At 39.7% G+C, this 17,090-nt stretch overlaps 1 protein-coding gene across 2 annotated transcripts in view; it reads left to right on the top strand.

Moving 5' to 3' along the window:
• The window catches only part of CSMD2 (CUB and Sushi multiple domains 2), a 1,007,742-nt gene that overhangs the window by 795,105 nt on the left and 195,547 nt on the right, over positions 1-17,090 (top strand). For both annotated transcript variants that reach the window (XM_043994712.1, XM_043994711.1), the window contains exons 28-29: positions 1,804-1,942; positions 11,489-11,676. In XM_043994712.1, the coding sequence (XP_043850647.1) occupies positions 1,804-1,942; positions 11,489-11,676 (327 nt within the window). The remainder of the gene's footprint in view (positions 1-1,803; positions 1,943-11,488; positions 11,677-17,090) is intronic.

Here is a 17,090-nt window from a genome sequence, read left to right as displayed (position 1 = left end):
AAGGAGAATAAGAGTTTGGTAAAGAGAGAGAAAAAGGCCTAGATTCCTATCTATTAAAGGGAGAGCACATTTCTAGCTCCCTTCTCCGCCAGCGTCCTCAGGAAAAAGAGCGAGACTGAGCGCCAGTCTCTTCCTTCCTCCTCCCACTAGCCCGCGTCACTTCCTGACTCCTGGTCTTGCCCTCAAAGACCTTCCCTTCATGGGCAGAACTCTTCTACAGTAAGTATCCAGCAGGTGGCGTCATTCCAATCGTTACAGTTTCTCAAGGAGAAGGTTCTTTGATGTACCCCAGAGAACTGGGGTGGCCTGGGCCCCCACTTTATATCTAAGGAAAAGGGGCAAAGATTCTTCTTCTATAACTGCTTCATGCTGAGCAGGGTCGAAGAGATCATGGTGCAGGTGAGGTCCAGAGGGTGGGAGGAGACACATAGGCACAATGGGTAGCTGCTATGAGGTTAAATCCTTGAGCCTAGATGGAACAGATCAGAAACATGGAGTCTGAGGGTCCGAGCATGGTTCGGACGTCTGGCCGAGCTTTTGGTGAGGGAGGGAGACCCAGGCTGCCTGTCTGCTGTCATGTGCTGACTGTCTCTACTTCTCTTTGACTTAAATGGGAGGTCTAGCCAGGTGGGAGAGGGAGAAAAGAAACCCAAAAGGTGGGGTTCCTACCTCCAGGTTTTGTGTGCCAAGAGAAAAGAGGAAATTTCCCATACCCTTCACATTGGGTGCCAGTTATGTTATGGGGAAATAGGGTAGGAGGTTTGGGATAGGGATAGGGGCCCTTAGGAATTCCTCTTTAAAGAATTACAACCCTCTTGCACACAAATCCAATATAATAAGATAATAGTTTATTTAGGGTCTGGGGAGAGAAATCCTCGGACTTCTCATGGGGAGAAGGCATGGCACAGAGCATGGCTCTGAGATACCAATCTCTGAATGAATTTTCTTAAAGAAAATATTTTACCCATATCAGAACTGCTGCAGTTCAGGCATATTGTGGGTTAGGTGGTATTTGTGGACTGGCCTATGGTCATTGAAAACCATTTATAAAAGAGGCCTTTAACATTTTTGTGGGGAAGTAACAATTTAATAGATCTCTGAAACCTTGAGATGTGCATGTGTGTATGTATAAAGGCAGTTCAGTGTGCTGATGACAAAGTTCTTTAGAGCTGTATAGAGAAAGGCTTCATGACAGCCCCACTGGGCGGAGGGCTTTCTGTACCAACTCGTCATCCTTGAAATATTTGGATGGGGATGTACATCTCCACCTCTAGGGAACCCTGCTTTCTGTCTATTGGAAAATGTTTTCCAAATTCCCAAAACAACCAATCTGCAGATCATCTCTCAGAATATAACCTGGGGCTTGCCTGTGTTGGGCTGGAACATCGATGGTTGACATGGATAGCAGCCTTGAATCTTAATTAAGCTGTTGTGTGTTTTTTTCAATAAGTTTGACATTTAGCTTACTCTAGTGAATGAATGAATGACTCCATGCATTTATTAAGCACCTTATTATGCATTTATTAAGCACTTGCTATTAAGTACTTCCTGGGTGGGGATACAAAAACAAATGTGAAATGATCCCTTCCCTCAAGGAGTTAGATTCTACTATTGGAGATGCCTTGCACACATATAGACATATTTATAAAAGTAAATTTCTAGTCCTTGCAAGTATATTGGGTGGGGTTTGGGGATGCATGGCAGGGAAATTAGAGGGACTGAGTATGGCTTTCCCCCGTATCATACAAGAGTGTTTGGAAGAGAGACAAGGACTACTTATTTTTCCTTTCTTTCCCCCCCCAGCTCCTTGTGGTGGTGATCTGACAGGACCTTCAGGGGTTATTCTGTCCCCAAATTATCCCGAACCTTACCCTCCAGGCAAAGAATGTGACTGGAAAGTGACCGTCTCTCCTGACTATGTCATCGCTCTGGTGTTTAACACGTATGTACCCTTCTCCTGGGAAATCTGTTTATTTTAAAAGGCTGAAAAAGGGCAGAGCTTTTCATGGTGGTGGAGGCAATTCCCTTTGCCAACTTTTCAAACTCTGTTGAGTGGGGGGGGGGTCAGGATCCAGTTCTTTGGGTTATTCCAAAGAGAAGGTCTCACTGTGAAGCTCAAAGAACAGGCAGGAAGGTGCCCTGTAAGAAGAAGAAAGGATAATCATTTTTCTGCTCTCTGTCCTTTTTCCATCACTTAGTGAAAAGAAACTATCATCATCAAGCACCTGTTAAGTGTCTGCTGTATACCAGGGACTGTATGAGACATTAGTATATTCTGAAGTATGAAAGACCTTAGAGTATAACTGTGGAGACAGTGCATGTTCTTAAACATAAGTTAAGTAGCAATACAGGGAAGGTTATATTAAGCCCAGAATGAGGTGCATAAATCAGTAGTGCTACAGAAGTGCTGAGGATGTTATGAAAACAGTGGGTAGGTGGGACTTGTAATGAGTTTGAAAAAGGGCTAAGACTTAGAGATATTGGAGTGGGGGGGACATGGAGGTTAAGAATTTTCAACTGTATCATGTAGACAATGGGGGCAGGGGGGTAAGTTGTGCAAAATAGAATTTCAGTAAGCACATTGTGACAATGGTATATTGGATAGATTTGGGGCGGGGCAGGGCAGTGAGAGTTAAGTGTCTTTCCCAAGGTCACACAGCTAGTAAGTGTCAAGTGTCTGAGGCTGGATTTGAACTCAGGTCCTCCTGAATCCAGGGCCAGTGCTTTGTCCACTGCACCACCTAGCTACCCCTTATTGGATAGATTTGAAGGGAGAAAATGGAGGCAGAAAGACTAAGGAGGCTGTTATGATATATGATTGGAAAGAAAGGATCACATAGGAGATATGAGAGGATAGTTAAAAGTGAATACATAAGAAAAGTAATCCTAAAGGGAGAATTAGGAGGTTTTTTTCATTTGTTTTAGGGGTGGGGTGAAGAGAAGATGCTAATGGTGGGAGAGACAGATATACCCAGTAGGTTTTGGGAATGGAGGCCTGAAACATGATGGGGAGATAAGAGATGGTGATCTATATTTGGGAGTTAACTTCATCTAATTGAAGCCATGAGAGTAGATGAAATCTCCAAGGGGAAGAATATAGAGAAGGAAATAGGGATTAAAGGCTAAGCCCTTTGTGTATGCCCACACTGTAGGCAGGGGGAGAAGGAAATGGTGCTAGCGAAGCAGAGAAAGGAAGGAGAAATGAGAATTTATGTTATTGTTCAGTTCTTGGAAGTTTGGGAGGTAGATAGCATCTTTCTTTATATGTTCTTTGTAGTGGATTTGAGTATTTATAATCCTCAGAATAATTTAGTCATTTGTAGTTATTACTCAAACAATATTGCTGTTATTGTATACAACATTCTCTTGGTTCTGCTCATTTCACTTTCATTGTTGCATACAAGCCTTAACATGTTTTTCTAAAATCAACTTGTTCATCTTTTCTTACAGGACAGTGGTACTTGTTTAGCCATTCCCCAATTGATGGGCATCCCCTCAATTTCCAGTTCTTTGCCACCACAAAGAGAGCTGATATAAATATTTTAGAACATATAAATTATTTTCATTTTAATCTGATCACCTTGGGAAACAGATCTAATAGTAGTATTGCTGGGTCAAAGAGTATATACAGTTTTATAACTCCTTGGGCATAATTCTAGATTGCTCTTCAAAATGGTTGGATCAGTTCATAGTTCCACCAACAGTGTATTAGTGTACTCATTTTTTTCTGTTTTTCCATATTCCCTCCAACATTTATCGTTTTCCTCTTCTATCATTTTGGCCAATCTGATAAGTATGAGATGATATCTCGAAGTTGTTTTAATTTTCCGAAGTACAGCTATGCTAGGTGGCTCTGTGGCTAGAGTGCTGGGCCTAGAGTCAGTAAGACCCGAGTTCAAATGTGGTTTTACATACCTACTAGCTGTGTGACCCTGGGCTTAAAGTGTTTGCCTCAGTTTTGTCATCTGTAAAATGAGCTGAAGATGAAAATGGCAAACCACTCAAGAATCTTTGCCAAGAAAACCCCAAAAGGGGTCATGAAGAGTCAGATAAGACTCAAAACAACTGAACAACAAAAAATGAATCAAGCTGTTTTCACCTGAAATAAATTTTTGGTGTCCAATCTCATTTGGGCCCTCACTACTACTCAACAATCTTATTCTGCTTTTACTGACTTCTTATCTAATTACCCACAGGATTATTTCAAATTCAGTAACTATTCTTTCCATTCAATTCCATAAATTTCTGTCAAGTGTATAGCATGTGAAAGGCACAGAGTTTAACCATCCTTGCCTTCAAGACATTTACAATCACTTGGAGAGATGCCACATGTGCACAGTAAATATAAGTAAATATAAGAATTTGTTTTTAAGAGTCAGCATTAACAACTATCCTGGGATTTTTAGAATGCAACTGAATTCCTTTGACAGTCTGGTGAGATTTTTGTACCCTTTCTCAGAATAATCTTTTTATGTTTGATTTTGGTTTTGTTCTTATTTTGGAGGGGAGAGGCCAATAGGGGTTAAGTGACTTGCCCAGACTCACATAGCTAGTAAATATCTGAGGCCAAATTTGACCTTAGCTTCTCCTGACTCTTTGGGATGGTGCTCTATACACTGCACCACCTAGGTGTCCCAGAATACTGTTTTTAAATACACAAAATACATAGGATGACAAAGGAAGCCAATTACACTGAAATACATTTGTCATTTATTGTTTCAGCTAAGTTCATGGACCCCAGGTTAAGATCCCCTGATAAGAGGGTTCAGAAAAGGTTTCATGCAGAACGCAGTACATAAATTGAGCCCATGAAAAATTTGTAAGGGCAGAATTGAGTAGGTAGGCAATACATTCCAAGTATCAGATAGATGTATTCAAATGCATATTGATGGGAAATTTAATATCAGTTTAAAAAAAATATTGCAATTCCATTTTGTCTAGAATGTAGTGTTTGAGGGTAAGACATGTAGTAGCTGTGTGAACCTGGGCAAGTCACTTCACCCTGTTTGCCTCAGTTTCCTCAACTGTAAAATGAGCTGGAGAAGGAAATGGCAAACCACTCCAGTATCTTTGCCAAGAAAACCCCAATTCTTGATCTCTGACTTATGAAGAGTCGGACATAACTGAAAACAACTGAACAACAACAACAAAAGATGAAATAGGTAAATTTGAAGCCAGATTGTAAATAGTCTTAAACGCTAGTTTACAGGAAGTCTTTCCTGATCATTCTTAATTCTAGTGCTTCCTCTCTGTTGATTAATTCCAATTTGGTGTATTTATAGCTTTTTGTACATACTTGCTTGCATATTTTCTCCCATATTAGACTTTGAGCTCCTTGAGAGCAATATCTGACTTTTACTTTTTGTTATATCTGTAGGGCTTTAACATAATAGTGATTATGGCACATGATAAGAGCTTAATAAATATTTATTCCCTGAACAACTTGTTTGGGGAGTTTTGACTTTATTTTGGAGAAAATAGAGTATCCATTTCACTTATGTGCTTTAGATAAGACTTGTGCCCTAGAGCGATTATTTTGGCAACTGAATGGAGGATGGCTTGGATAGGGTAGAGACCTGAAAGAGGGAGGCGGTTTGGTTAGTTTAGATTGAAAGTATTAAGCCCTTGAATTAAGGATAGTTAAGATATGAAAGATAGCATGGAGCTAGAGTTGAAGGTACTTGAGAACTAATTAGTGATGAGGAAATTTGAGAATTCTGGTATCCTACAAAGAAGTAGTAATATTTGGAAGAGGGATCAGTTTAGGGGTAAAGGTGAGGAGTTCCATTTTGGAAATGTTGAATTTGAGGTCTGGCTCCAGGTGGAAATGTCCACCTGTAGAAAATTGTTGATGTAAAACTAAAGTTTAGGGAAAAAGTTGAAAATGGATGTATAGATTTAGTAGTTATATTCTTGTTGTTTGTCCTTCATTCTCAGAGAGAACCACGACATTGAGGTGATGTCATGACTTGCACTGAATTGGTTTAAGTAAGGGAGGCCTGTGCAAGGTTACCAATCTCACTTTCTCCTCCAGAGCCATCTGAGTCCAAGGGCAAGATGAGATTAAAAGCGTAAGAAGAGGTTTTCACCTTGACAGAGCTAAGAGAAAGACACTGTTTTAGAGAATAAAGCAAGACAGATGAGGTTGTAGAGGAGTTTTAAGGTGTGAAGAAAGGAGAACACACTATGAATGCCTTTAGAAGTAGGCAGACAGGTTATCCGATTGGATACTTGGAAATGAAGGCTTAAGAAACGAGAGGATTTGGAGCAGGGGAAGTTCAAAATATAATAGTCAATCAGCAAGGGATAAAAGGATTGTTGGGTAGCAGTGGGGGCTCAGTTGAATTCAGACAATATGAATTTGTAGTGAGCACAGTCAGTCACCGTTGAGTATAATTTTGGAAATAAGGAGGAAGCAGGTGATGATAGCAGTCCAGGACTGAGAAATGTCAGGGCATTATTGTAGTAGGACAAAGGGAAAAAAGGGATTCAAGGGTACAGGAAAGCAATCTTGGGCTTCAACTCCTTCTTAAATATTTTTACTCTTAACGTTCTATTCTGAAGATCACTTTCCTTAGCATCGAAAACCAAATAAAAATAAGAAACCTGTCCAAGCAAATACTACCAACCCCATTTCCACTTGGCAAACAAAATCCTACCCATTCTTTGGACCAAGTACCAAAACCCTTTCCTGGTACCAAATTCAATGTGTTCTCTACCTCTTTTGGACCCCTCTTACACACTGGACCTTTTTACAGCATTTATAACTTTCTACTTTCTGTTGTATTTCAGTAATTAAATTGCTTACTAAGAATGAGCCAGACACAGTACTAGGAGCTGCTTAGTTACTTGTCTCTTAGACCTTTCACTCAGCTCCATGAAAGCAGGGACTTACCCTAATCAACATCTTTGTTGCTACCCCACTCTTTTTTCATTCTTTGCCTCCATCCAGCCCCTAGAACAGTATATGTTATGTACTTAATAAATATGTACTGAATATAATTGAATCAAGATAGTAAGAGAATGTCTAGTTGCTCTCAATGATTTCAAGGCAACAAGCATTTACTAAATATTTACTCTGTGCCAATCACTATGCTATGTGTTCAGAATCCATATACAAGCAAAAGAAAGACAGACCTTTCCCTCAGAGAGTTTGTAATCTAGTAGGGGAAGATAATACACAAAAGGGAGATGAAAGGGGAAAGAGATATAAAGGAGGATGGGGGAAGGTACCCAGAAATAGAATTGATGTCTAGAAAATCAGAAGTGCAGGTGGGAGGAGAAGGAAAGTTGACTAGATTGGGCTCCTCCTCTAAATAGAACCCCAGTAGGAATTTCTGGTCATTACACCAAGATGAGCTGCATCTTAGGGTACTGAAAGAACTGTTAGATAAGGTTACTGTACTATCCTCAGTGATCTTTGCAAGAGCATGAAGAATGAGAGAGGTACTATAAGCCTAGACTCAGACAAGTGCTATCACCATTTTAAAACAAAGAAAGAGGCTAGAGTCTGGAAAATATAGGCCAATGAAATTGACTTTAATTGCTCAGAAAATCTTAGAATATATTATTAAAAGAATGGTTTATGAAGATTTATTTAGAAAAGGAAGTGGTAACCACAAGAAACCAATGTGACTTCATCACAAACAGATTATACCAGACTGACTTCGTTTTATTTTTTGACTGGGTAGTTAGACTGGTAGGTCAGGGAACTACTATAAACATGAGCTTCCCCAGGAGGTGGAAGGTTTCCCTTCACTGGAGGTTGGATGATGATTTGTGAGCAAAATTGTAAAGGGCAATCCTGCTCAAGTCTAGAGTCAGCTAGATTTCTAATTTGAAGATCCTATGATTCTGTGACACTAGGAAAGGTACCAAGGTGCAAAGGTAGAAATACACAGGATATACAGTGGATAGTTCAGTCTGACTAAAGTGCAGAATATGTGTAGATAGGGGCAGAGAATGAGGCTAGAAAAACTAATAGTAAGATCTTTAAAGATAGGGACTATGCATATGTGTTCTAAGTCTTTATATCCCACATCAGACACAGTATATTTCACAAAATGTAGAATCTATATGATGTGGGGCCTTGGTTAAGAAGTTTAGACTTTGTATTGTTGACAACATAGCAGTTCTGTTAAATGTTTTAAAGCAGGAGGTCATATGTGCAAATTGGGAGTTTAGGAAGATTGGTATGTGGAGATTGGACTGCACAGATGAAAGTATAAAGGCAGAGAGATTCATTAGGAAGCTCTTACAGTAGAGTGGGCTACAACAACAAAAAAAAACTAGACTAGATTGGTGACTATAAAGAAAACATGGGCAGCTAGGTGTCGCAGTGGATAAAGCACAGGCCTTGGATTCAGGAGGACCTGAGTTCAAATGCGGCCTCAGACACTTGACACTTACTAGCTGTGTGACCGTGGGCATGTCACTTAACCTTTATTGTCCTGCTAAAAAAAAACAAAACCAAAACCAAAACAACAACAACAACAACAAAACAACATAAGATAGAATTTGTCAATTGACTGATTATATATGGGAACGAGGAAATATAAGGAGCCAGTGATGACTCTGAAGATTAGATACTATTTGACAAGGAAGATGGTGCTATTATAATAGACAGAAATTTCAGGAGGAGGAGCTAGAATTACAGAACTTTCTGGATCTCTAAATCATTTTCCTCTTTCTAGGCTTTGGATGTGGTCTAGTTACTTGGTCTCAATGGAGATTGGGTCTAACCAATGTCTGATCAAGACTCCCCATTACAACATTCCTGCAAAATGGTCCTCCAGACTTTGATCTCTAATATCAGAACATCCACTAATGAGGAGGAAGCAGCAGCTCCCCAAAGAGCTCACTCCATTTTCAGATATCTCTATTATTAGTTTAAGCCTAAATCTGTCCCCTCTTCACCTTGTATATATAACTTTTAGTTATCCTTTCTGTTGCCAATTAGATTCCTCTTCTGTATAAAAGAGCCCTTTAATTAGTCAAAAATAGATGAATCATGCCCTTGCATTCATGCTAAGCATCTCCTTTTCTTTCAACCATTTCTCACATGGATTGAGTCTCTTCATTATCCTGGTTACCCTCCTTTGTACACCCTGCAGTTTATCAGTGATCCTATGATGCCCTACAATGAGCACAGATCTCAAGTCATTGTCTGACCAGGGCAAAGTACAGCAGAACTCCTTTTCTGGACACTGTTAGTCTCTTAATGTAACATAAGATCATATTAGCACTGTTGATTCATATTGAGATTACAGTATACTAGTACCTCCAGATCTTCTTAAAATGAATTGCTATCCAGTTTGCATGGGCTATAGGGTTGGTATAGAGCTGTAATGGGACTTCTAGATCAAAAGGTATGCTCCAAATTGGGAAGATCATTGAATGTCAGGTTTAGAGGCTTGTACTTTATTTTCATATTATTTAATAAATGGCTACTGAATGTGTTTGAGCAGGGTGTGAGATAGGGTGGGGATGTGTGGATATAACCAAAGTGGTGCTTTAGGAAGATTAATGTGACAGTGCTTTGTATGATGAATTAGAAAGATGAGAAGCTTGGAAGTACAGATACCAGTTTGGAAGTTATTCTCTTAGGCCTGAAGTAGGATAATGGGAATGGGAAGAGAAATAAAAGGGGTAGGTGGGTTAACAATGTTAAGGTGTGAGGGAGAGAAAACATGTACTGGGTTTCCAAAAAAGTCTGCTGGTCAATGAAAACTAGGTCTCAAGCAGAATATCTTGATGTCACATCAGATTCGCCATGTCCAAAATTTAGTGCATCATCTTCTCTACTAAACCTGCCACTCTTCCTAACTTCCCTATTTTTTCAGATGGCACTACCATCTTCTGAGTCACCCAGGTTTATACCATCAGCATAACTTTGAATTTTATTTTTCCTTTACCTCCCACATTCAGGCAACTGCTAAGTCCTGTTGATTCTACCTCAACAGTCTCTTATATCCGTCCCCTTCTTTCCATTTTCACTGCCACTACCCAGACGACCCTCAAGCATCTCACCTGTATCATTGTCATAGACTCCTGACTGTTTTTTTCTCCTCATATCTCCCCTGTAATCCATCATTCACATATCTCTCAAAATAATCTTCCTAATATCCAAATCAAAACAGGTTTGCTTTTGTGTGCCAGAAAGATAAACTCAGCCTGGCATTCAAGACCATCCACCAGTCTGTCTATAACCTATTTTTCTAGCCTTATGCCACACTAACTTCCTTTTTGCTGTTTATATTATAGTCAAACGGGACAACAGTTCCCCAATTTCATTTTACATCCTTTTACATCCTTGCATTTGTGAAGGCCTTTCCCTCTTTCTGAAATATACTCCCTTCCTCATTTTTGCTTGTTGAAATCCCTCTCTTTCTTAAAGGCTCAGTTCAGGTATCCTGATTTCTCCTTTTATTTGTAAATTCTTTGAAGGCTAGAATTATTCCAGTTTTTATCTGTAAATTTCAATGCTTCCATATAGCACTCTGCATATAGTAGACACTTAATGTATTTTAAAATGCAATTTTATTTTTATTTTCAGTTCCAAATTATTTTCCTCTCCTTCCTCCCCTCCCCATTGAGAAGGCAAGAATAATTAAAAAGAATTACATACCAATATTACATACCATTAATGTTTTAAAACTGAATTAAGCCTGACTAGAGTTTTAGATACTTTTAGAGATTCATTTATTTCTTTACTTTTATGTTTTTTCCCCCTTTTGTTCTTAGTAAGTTTTGTCTTAGAAAACTAACCTGGTCTTTGTTCCACTACAAATAAAAGGTATTAATTAATAGAAGGTTTTCTCCTCACTTTTTGTTCAGGACAGACAGAGTAAAGAAACAGCACATTAGAGAGACCAGGGAAGAGGTGTTAGAGACAGAGTCTGGTTCAGCTCTAGAGAGTCTAGAAAGAACTAGCTAGGGTGGCATAGAGAATGAGAACTAAAGAGAGAAAGACTTTAAGCAAATTGTAGACATTAGTCCTTTCCTGCTTGGAAGAGTCTCTCCCTCACAAATGAGTTTTCTACTTTTGGGAGAAGATCATCCTTATACTTTTCAGTATCATGTCAGGTGGTGGGACCCCCCCCTCCCCCTTCTGGTCTAATTGGGAGGAGGGAGATTGAGTGTTTATTCCTCTCAGAGGCTTCTGCATGTATGTGAAAGGGAGAGACAAGGGGGTGGAAAAGGGAAGGGTAGGAAATGGTGCATTCTTCCAATGTTGCACTCTTCTAGGGGACTTAGTGTTTCTCATCCTTTAGATTTCCTCTCTCTCCTGAGATAGGGACCAAGGTCTGAACAGATGTTGGGCCCCTGACACAGATAAAATGAAAAGGTGTACTCAAAGCACTTTGTGAACTGTAAAACACTATATGAATGTGAGCTTTTATTATTCTTATTCTTATTCCCAGGATGTCTTTTATGACATTTCTGTTTGACCTCTGGTGGGTGATGGGGGTTCTGTTTATTCCCTCAGCTTTAACTTGGAACCTGGCTATGACTTTCTTCACATCTATGATGGGGTGGACTCCCATAGTCCCCTGATTGGGAGCTTCTATGGCTCTCAGCTCCCAGACCGAATTGAGAGCAGCAGCAACAGTCTATTCCTGGCCTTCCGTAGTGATGCATCTGTGAGCAATTTGGGCTTCGTCATCGATTACACAGGTAATGAACCAGATGTTAGGAGGGGCAGCCATAGCTTCCAAAGACATTAGAACAAAGGGAGTGGGGATGAGGGGGGGGGAGGGGTACAGTCATTGTATCATAGAGGAAAGAGCCCTAGCCTGGAATTCAGAGATTTGGGTTCTAGTCCCAACTTTACTACTAACTAGCTGTATTCTTCATAGGCCTCAGAAAATGAAGATGAGGGGGCTGAAACAGTCAATTACTGAAGTCCCTTGTATTAGGTACCTGGGACTATGTCCAATTTGTAGTTTCCCTTCTCAAGAAAGCTGGGGAAGAAAACATCAAGGACACTTTAGGCAGCAGTTTTCTTGACTTCTTAGCTACGGGTCTTCCTGACTCTGAAAGGAGCTTCTTCTTAAAGATAGGTAAGCATCTGTCTCAATCAAAAGGCACATCAGCTTCCTTTGGATCCACTTCCTGTCTCCTGCACATTCAAATGGCAATAGCCATGGTACTGGTAACCATAACATTATATTGCATCTCTAAGCATCTTTATATTTCTGAGTTCCATGTTCTTAGTTCTTAGTTCTCTCTTTCTCTACCACCAACAAAAGCACAGATACATTCTAATTACTCTTAAATATATTGATTTTGGCCTTTCTTCCCATTCCCTTCTCTCATGTCTCTAGTTTAGCTATTGGCTGAACCCTGCATGTGTTATTGTCGTGGTTTTTTTGTATTCTGAAGTTATTTAGACTACATGATTATATTTCTTTTCTGCCTGCCTTTTGGTGGATTCTATTAGTCTTTTGTGGTTTCTTTCAAACTCCTGCTTCTCTTCCCCCTTTGACTCTTTTTTTTGTCCTTCTCATTCATATCTGTTCCTAAGCTACTCCATTCCTATATTTCTATCTCTTGAAGCTCCCTATAAGTATCTACCCTAGAATTGTTATCCTACTTCTCTTGACCCTTTCCCTTTCTTAAAATACCAGAGATTATGCCTCCCTTGTCATTATACTCTGAGACTCATTTAAATTTGTGTCATCCCAAGACTCAGGTTGCCCTCTTGTTTCTTGTTCTCCTTGTGTCTTGTCCTAGGAGCAGCCATTTCCCTGATCTTTTCTAATTTTGTTGGATCTTCTTTAGCTTCTTTATTGATTTGCTTTTCCTTTTCCATGCCATTGCCCTCAGAAATCCACTTCTTATATTTCTTCCTTTTTTCTAGCCCATTGGCTTCCATCATGAGTACTGCTGTTTCATGTTCCTAACATTTTGGATCCAGCTATATCCGTTTTGTGCTAATGGTGCCTTCTGTAGCACAAGTCAGCTTTCCTTCCATATCAGTCTTTAGACAGAAGAGCCTGATATGTCCTTAGCCTTCTTGTTTGATTCCATATTCCTTTCAGTTTTCCAGATCATAACTAGAGAATACTTTTAGCTGCCTACGATAATACTCTCTTCCTAAATGAGAAACACCAACCTTTCCTTGCTATAGTTATGTTTGACACATTTCCCAATTTTATGGCCAAACAGGCTTAGGAATCTGCTAATATGTCACATGGTATTTTTAACCAAGTACTGATGTCTCATTGTTCTGTTCCTAAATAAAGTGAATGATATTTAATCTGTACCTACTTATTGGCATCCCTCTCTCTGCCATGTTGGCTACTGTTCTTCCTGTGTGGTCTCCCAATATATAGCCCACATCTTTGCTTCTGGGAAGTGTATATCAAATGCCTTATTTCTTGGGATTTGAATGGTAACAGAGATCCTAGTTTGTCTTTTCCAACTGAATCAGTAATTCGGGTCATCACCATACCCTCTTATTAGGCAGGGCTCTATCCCTTGTGTGCTGAATGAAAGAGGAGGTTATTCTTCCCTTTTTCATTAACATGAGCCTCAAGGAAATTGGCAGCAGCCATCATCATCACTTACTTTTAGAGAGTATTTTATTGTTACAAATCACTCCATGCATTTTATTTAATTTGCTCTTTGCAATAAATAAAATTGAAAGGTAAGTAATGGAAGTGCCAATGCCCTCATTTTACAGTTGTGGACACTGAGGCCTAGAAAAGTGAAGGGGTTTGCCTATGGTTACATTGAAAATGTCAGAAGTAGTATTTGAATTCAAATCTTTTGATTCTAGCATCCAGTGCTCTTTCATTTACCTCATAGTTTCTCTGTAGCGTGGGATTTGAGAGAGTCCATGAAAAGGTGGGATGGCTCTTGCTCTGGGTCCTGTTTCCTAAGCCAAACAGGCTATGACCTTTGGTGTTGCATTTCTGTGTTGGCAGGGAAAGGTTTTCAATCTGTCTCTCTATGGGAAAAGTGTTGTCCTTTTTATACCCCTGACCCCCAATTCTATGTTTCCACTGGCTGCTGAGTGGTAAGCACAGGGTACTTACTGTGTACAGCTCAAGCAAGAGCTATGGATCAGAGAGGATCAGTAGTAAAAGAAATGGTAAAAGTTGTGCCTGACAAATTGGAATTGGGCATGGATAAAGAAAGCACAAGGGGCAGCTAGGTGGCGCAGTGGATAAAGCACTGGCCCTGGATTCAGGAGGACCTGAGTTCAAATCAGGCCTCAGACACTTGACACTTACTAGCTGTGTGACCCTGGGCAAGTCACTTAACCCCCATGGCCCCGCAAAAAAAAAAAAAAAAAAAAAAAGAAAGCACAAGATATTGTGGTCTAATCACTTGGAATCCTGCACCTATCCTAGAAAAAGTTACTTGTGAGTGTGATAAAGGGATCTGTGAGATTGGAGCATTGCTGATAAGAAAAATACTTGGTGACCATGCCCTGGACACACACGAAGAATGGAGTTGGTGTGCAAGATATATATATCTCAGTGTCTGGAGAACAATTCTCTGATATTAAGCCCATGTGTCTAATGACCTTGGTGCAAAGAGATACTGAACCTCAACAGTTAGAGACTGTGGCCAGTTGTGTTGTCATTTCAACAGTTGAATCAGTTTTACTGTCTTATTGCATCTAATCTACTCTATTGGAGACATAATTCAAAACACATATTCCATTGATGGGGGGTCAGTAGTCTTCTTTTTATTTGCTAAATGGCACAATGTTGCTGTTGGTTTTGACAAGTTCTCTGTAGCTGTATTTTTATATAGGTTAATAATTCTTTCTTTAGCAGAAGGTTGGTTGATCTGAATATAATACTTGTTACAATAACGTAAATAGGGGCAGCTAGATGGCACAGTGGATAGAGCACCGGCCCTGGAGTCAGGAGTACCTGAGTTCAAATCCAGCCTCAGACACTTAACACTTACTAGCTGTGTGACTCTGGGCAAGTCACTTAACCCCAATTACCTCACTAAAAACAAAACAAAACAAAACAAAAAACCAATAACGTAAATACACCATGAGCCATGTGTAAATGCATGTTGAAGCTGAGGTATACTGAATAGTTCCAACCCACCTCATTTAACTTTGCTCATTCTCCAGGTTATAGCAAGAGAAGTTAGAATTGATTCTGCTCATTGGGCAGAAGGAAAAAGGGCTTAGAGAGGGCTAATGTCTTTTCTAAGACCAAAAAGAGATATGATAGAAACATAGCTATCATCAGCATCCATTTTGTATATAGAATTATAAAATGGTAACATTATCCTCAGTCATTAGAGATATCTGGTCAAGCCTTCTCATTTTACAGAGGAGAAAACTAAGGGTCAGACAGCAGATATGCAAGTAATTCCTGTCTGACTTAGAACCCAGGCTTCTTGACTCTCAGTTTCGGGCTGTTTCTGCCACACCATACTCTCATCTCATCAGAGAAATAGCTCAGGCCTGGGAAGAAGCTGGCCACATCTATATGGTCTATTGGTACTCTGTCCATTCATTCAGCAAGCATTTGTTAAGTGCCTCTTTATGCCAAAGTTTTTATTAGGTTCCAGGAATATAAAAACAAAAATAGAAATCCCTGATCTCAAAGATCTTACTTTCTGTTGCATGAATTCTCCTGTACAAATTAGCACAGATAACAAATAGAACTAGTGCAATATAATGGAAAAAGCTTTTGTTGGACTTCAGATCAGATGAGCTGGGTTTGAGTCTTTTAATAGCTGTTTAACTCTGGGTAGTCATAATTTTTCTGAGCTTCCGTTTTTTCCTTTAAAAAAAAAGGAATAATAACACACTACCTGCCTCATAAGTAGGTAATGCAAAGCAGGGAGGGATGAGGGCAAAGAAGAAAGTCTGAAATCATGCCACAGTATTGCTATGATAATAATTGTATTCAAACTCTCTTCCTTGTTATGAAAATCAGATCAAATTAGATAATATATCATATGACCATAAAGTACTAAGTAAATGTCACCTGGTATTACGAAATATTGTTATAATGAAATAAATGACATAAAATAATCACAAGAAACAATACTTGAATTCTTCTGCACTGTCATTCTTTCAAGCCCTGACATTTGCAATGATATTTTGCTTTTCTAGATGATTTCCAAACTACCAGACCTGAGAATTAATCAAAACCCTAATTATAATTTACAAAACAGGGGGAAGGGAAAAAAACCAAGCAAGAAAAAAAAATAAAATCTAAGTCTTCCTGAAGCTATTGTCCTAGCTAGAATTTTCCTCTAGAAATTGGATTCTGTTGCTGTGGCAAGGAGAAGGGAAGAGCAGAGTTTGTAAGAAATGACTGTTTGCTATGGGTAGGCTATTTTTTCTTTTTTTCTTTTCTTTTTTTTTGGGGGGCAGGGTGAGGCAATGGGGTTAAGTGACTTACTTAGGGTCACACAGCTGGTAAGTGTCAAGTATCTGAGGTCAGATTTGGACTCAGGTCCTCCTGACTCCAGGGCCAATGCTCTATCCACTGTGCCACCTAGCTGCCCTGGCTATTTTTTTCATGACCACAGTCCATCCTGTATGAGTGAGTGTCTGTCAGGCAGAATTCACATAATCATACCTAGGTCAGCAGGTTTGAAGCATCTAGTCAGTCCATAAACATTTATTAAGTGCTTACTATGTACCAGGCATGTGCTAAGCCCTGGAGATAGAAAGGCGAAAGCCAATTCCTTTTCTCAAGGAGCTTAGAGTCTAACAGGAAGACAACATGCCAATAGCTATGTACTGTCATATGGCAACATTGTGCCATATGACAGTGCAGAAGAATTCAGCAAATCAACTATAGACAAGATAAATTAGAAATGGCCACTTTATAGGAGGATCCATTTTCATGAACTCAAATCTGGCCACACTCAGTAGCTGTGTGAGACCCTGAGCAAGTCTGCCTGCAATTGCTCATCTGTAAAAAGAGCCAGGGAAGGAAATGGCAAACTGCTCCAGTATTTCTGCCAAGAAGACCCCAGTGGGATAATGTCTAAATGCTAGCATGTGACAAAGAAAGGCTGAGGCCAGTCCCTTCCCTCAAGGATCTCATGTTCTGATTGGGGGACAACATGCAAACAATCGTGTACATTCAAGA

This window comes from Dromiciops gliroides, chromosome 3, assembly GCF_019393635.1.
Source record: "Dromiciops gliroides isolate mDroGli1 chromosome 3, mDroGli1.pri, whole genome shotgun sequence".
Taxonomy (NCBI): Eukaryota; Metazoa; Chordata; class Mammalia; order Microbiotheria; family Microbiotheriidae; genus Dromiciops; species Dromiciops gliroides.
Note: the sequence above shows the minus strand (reverse complement) of the source record. Positions and strands in the feature narration are given on the sequence as shown.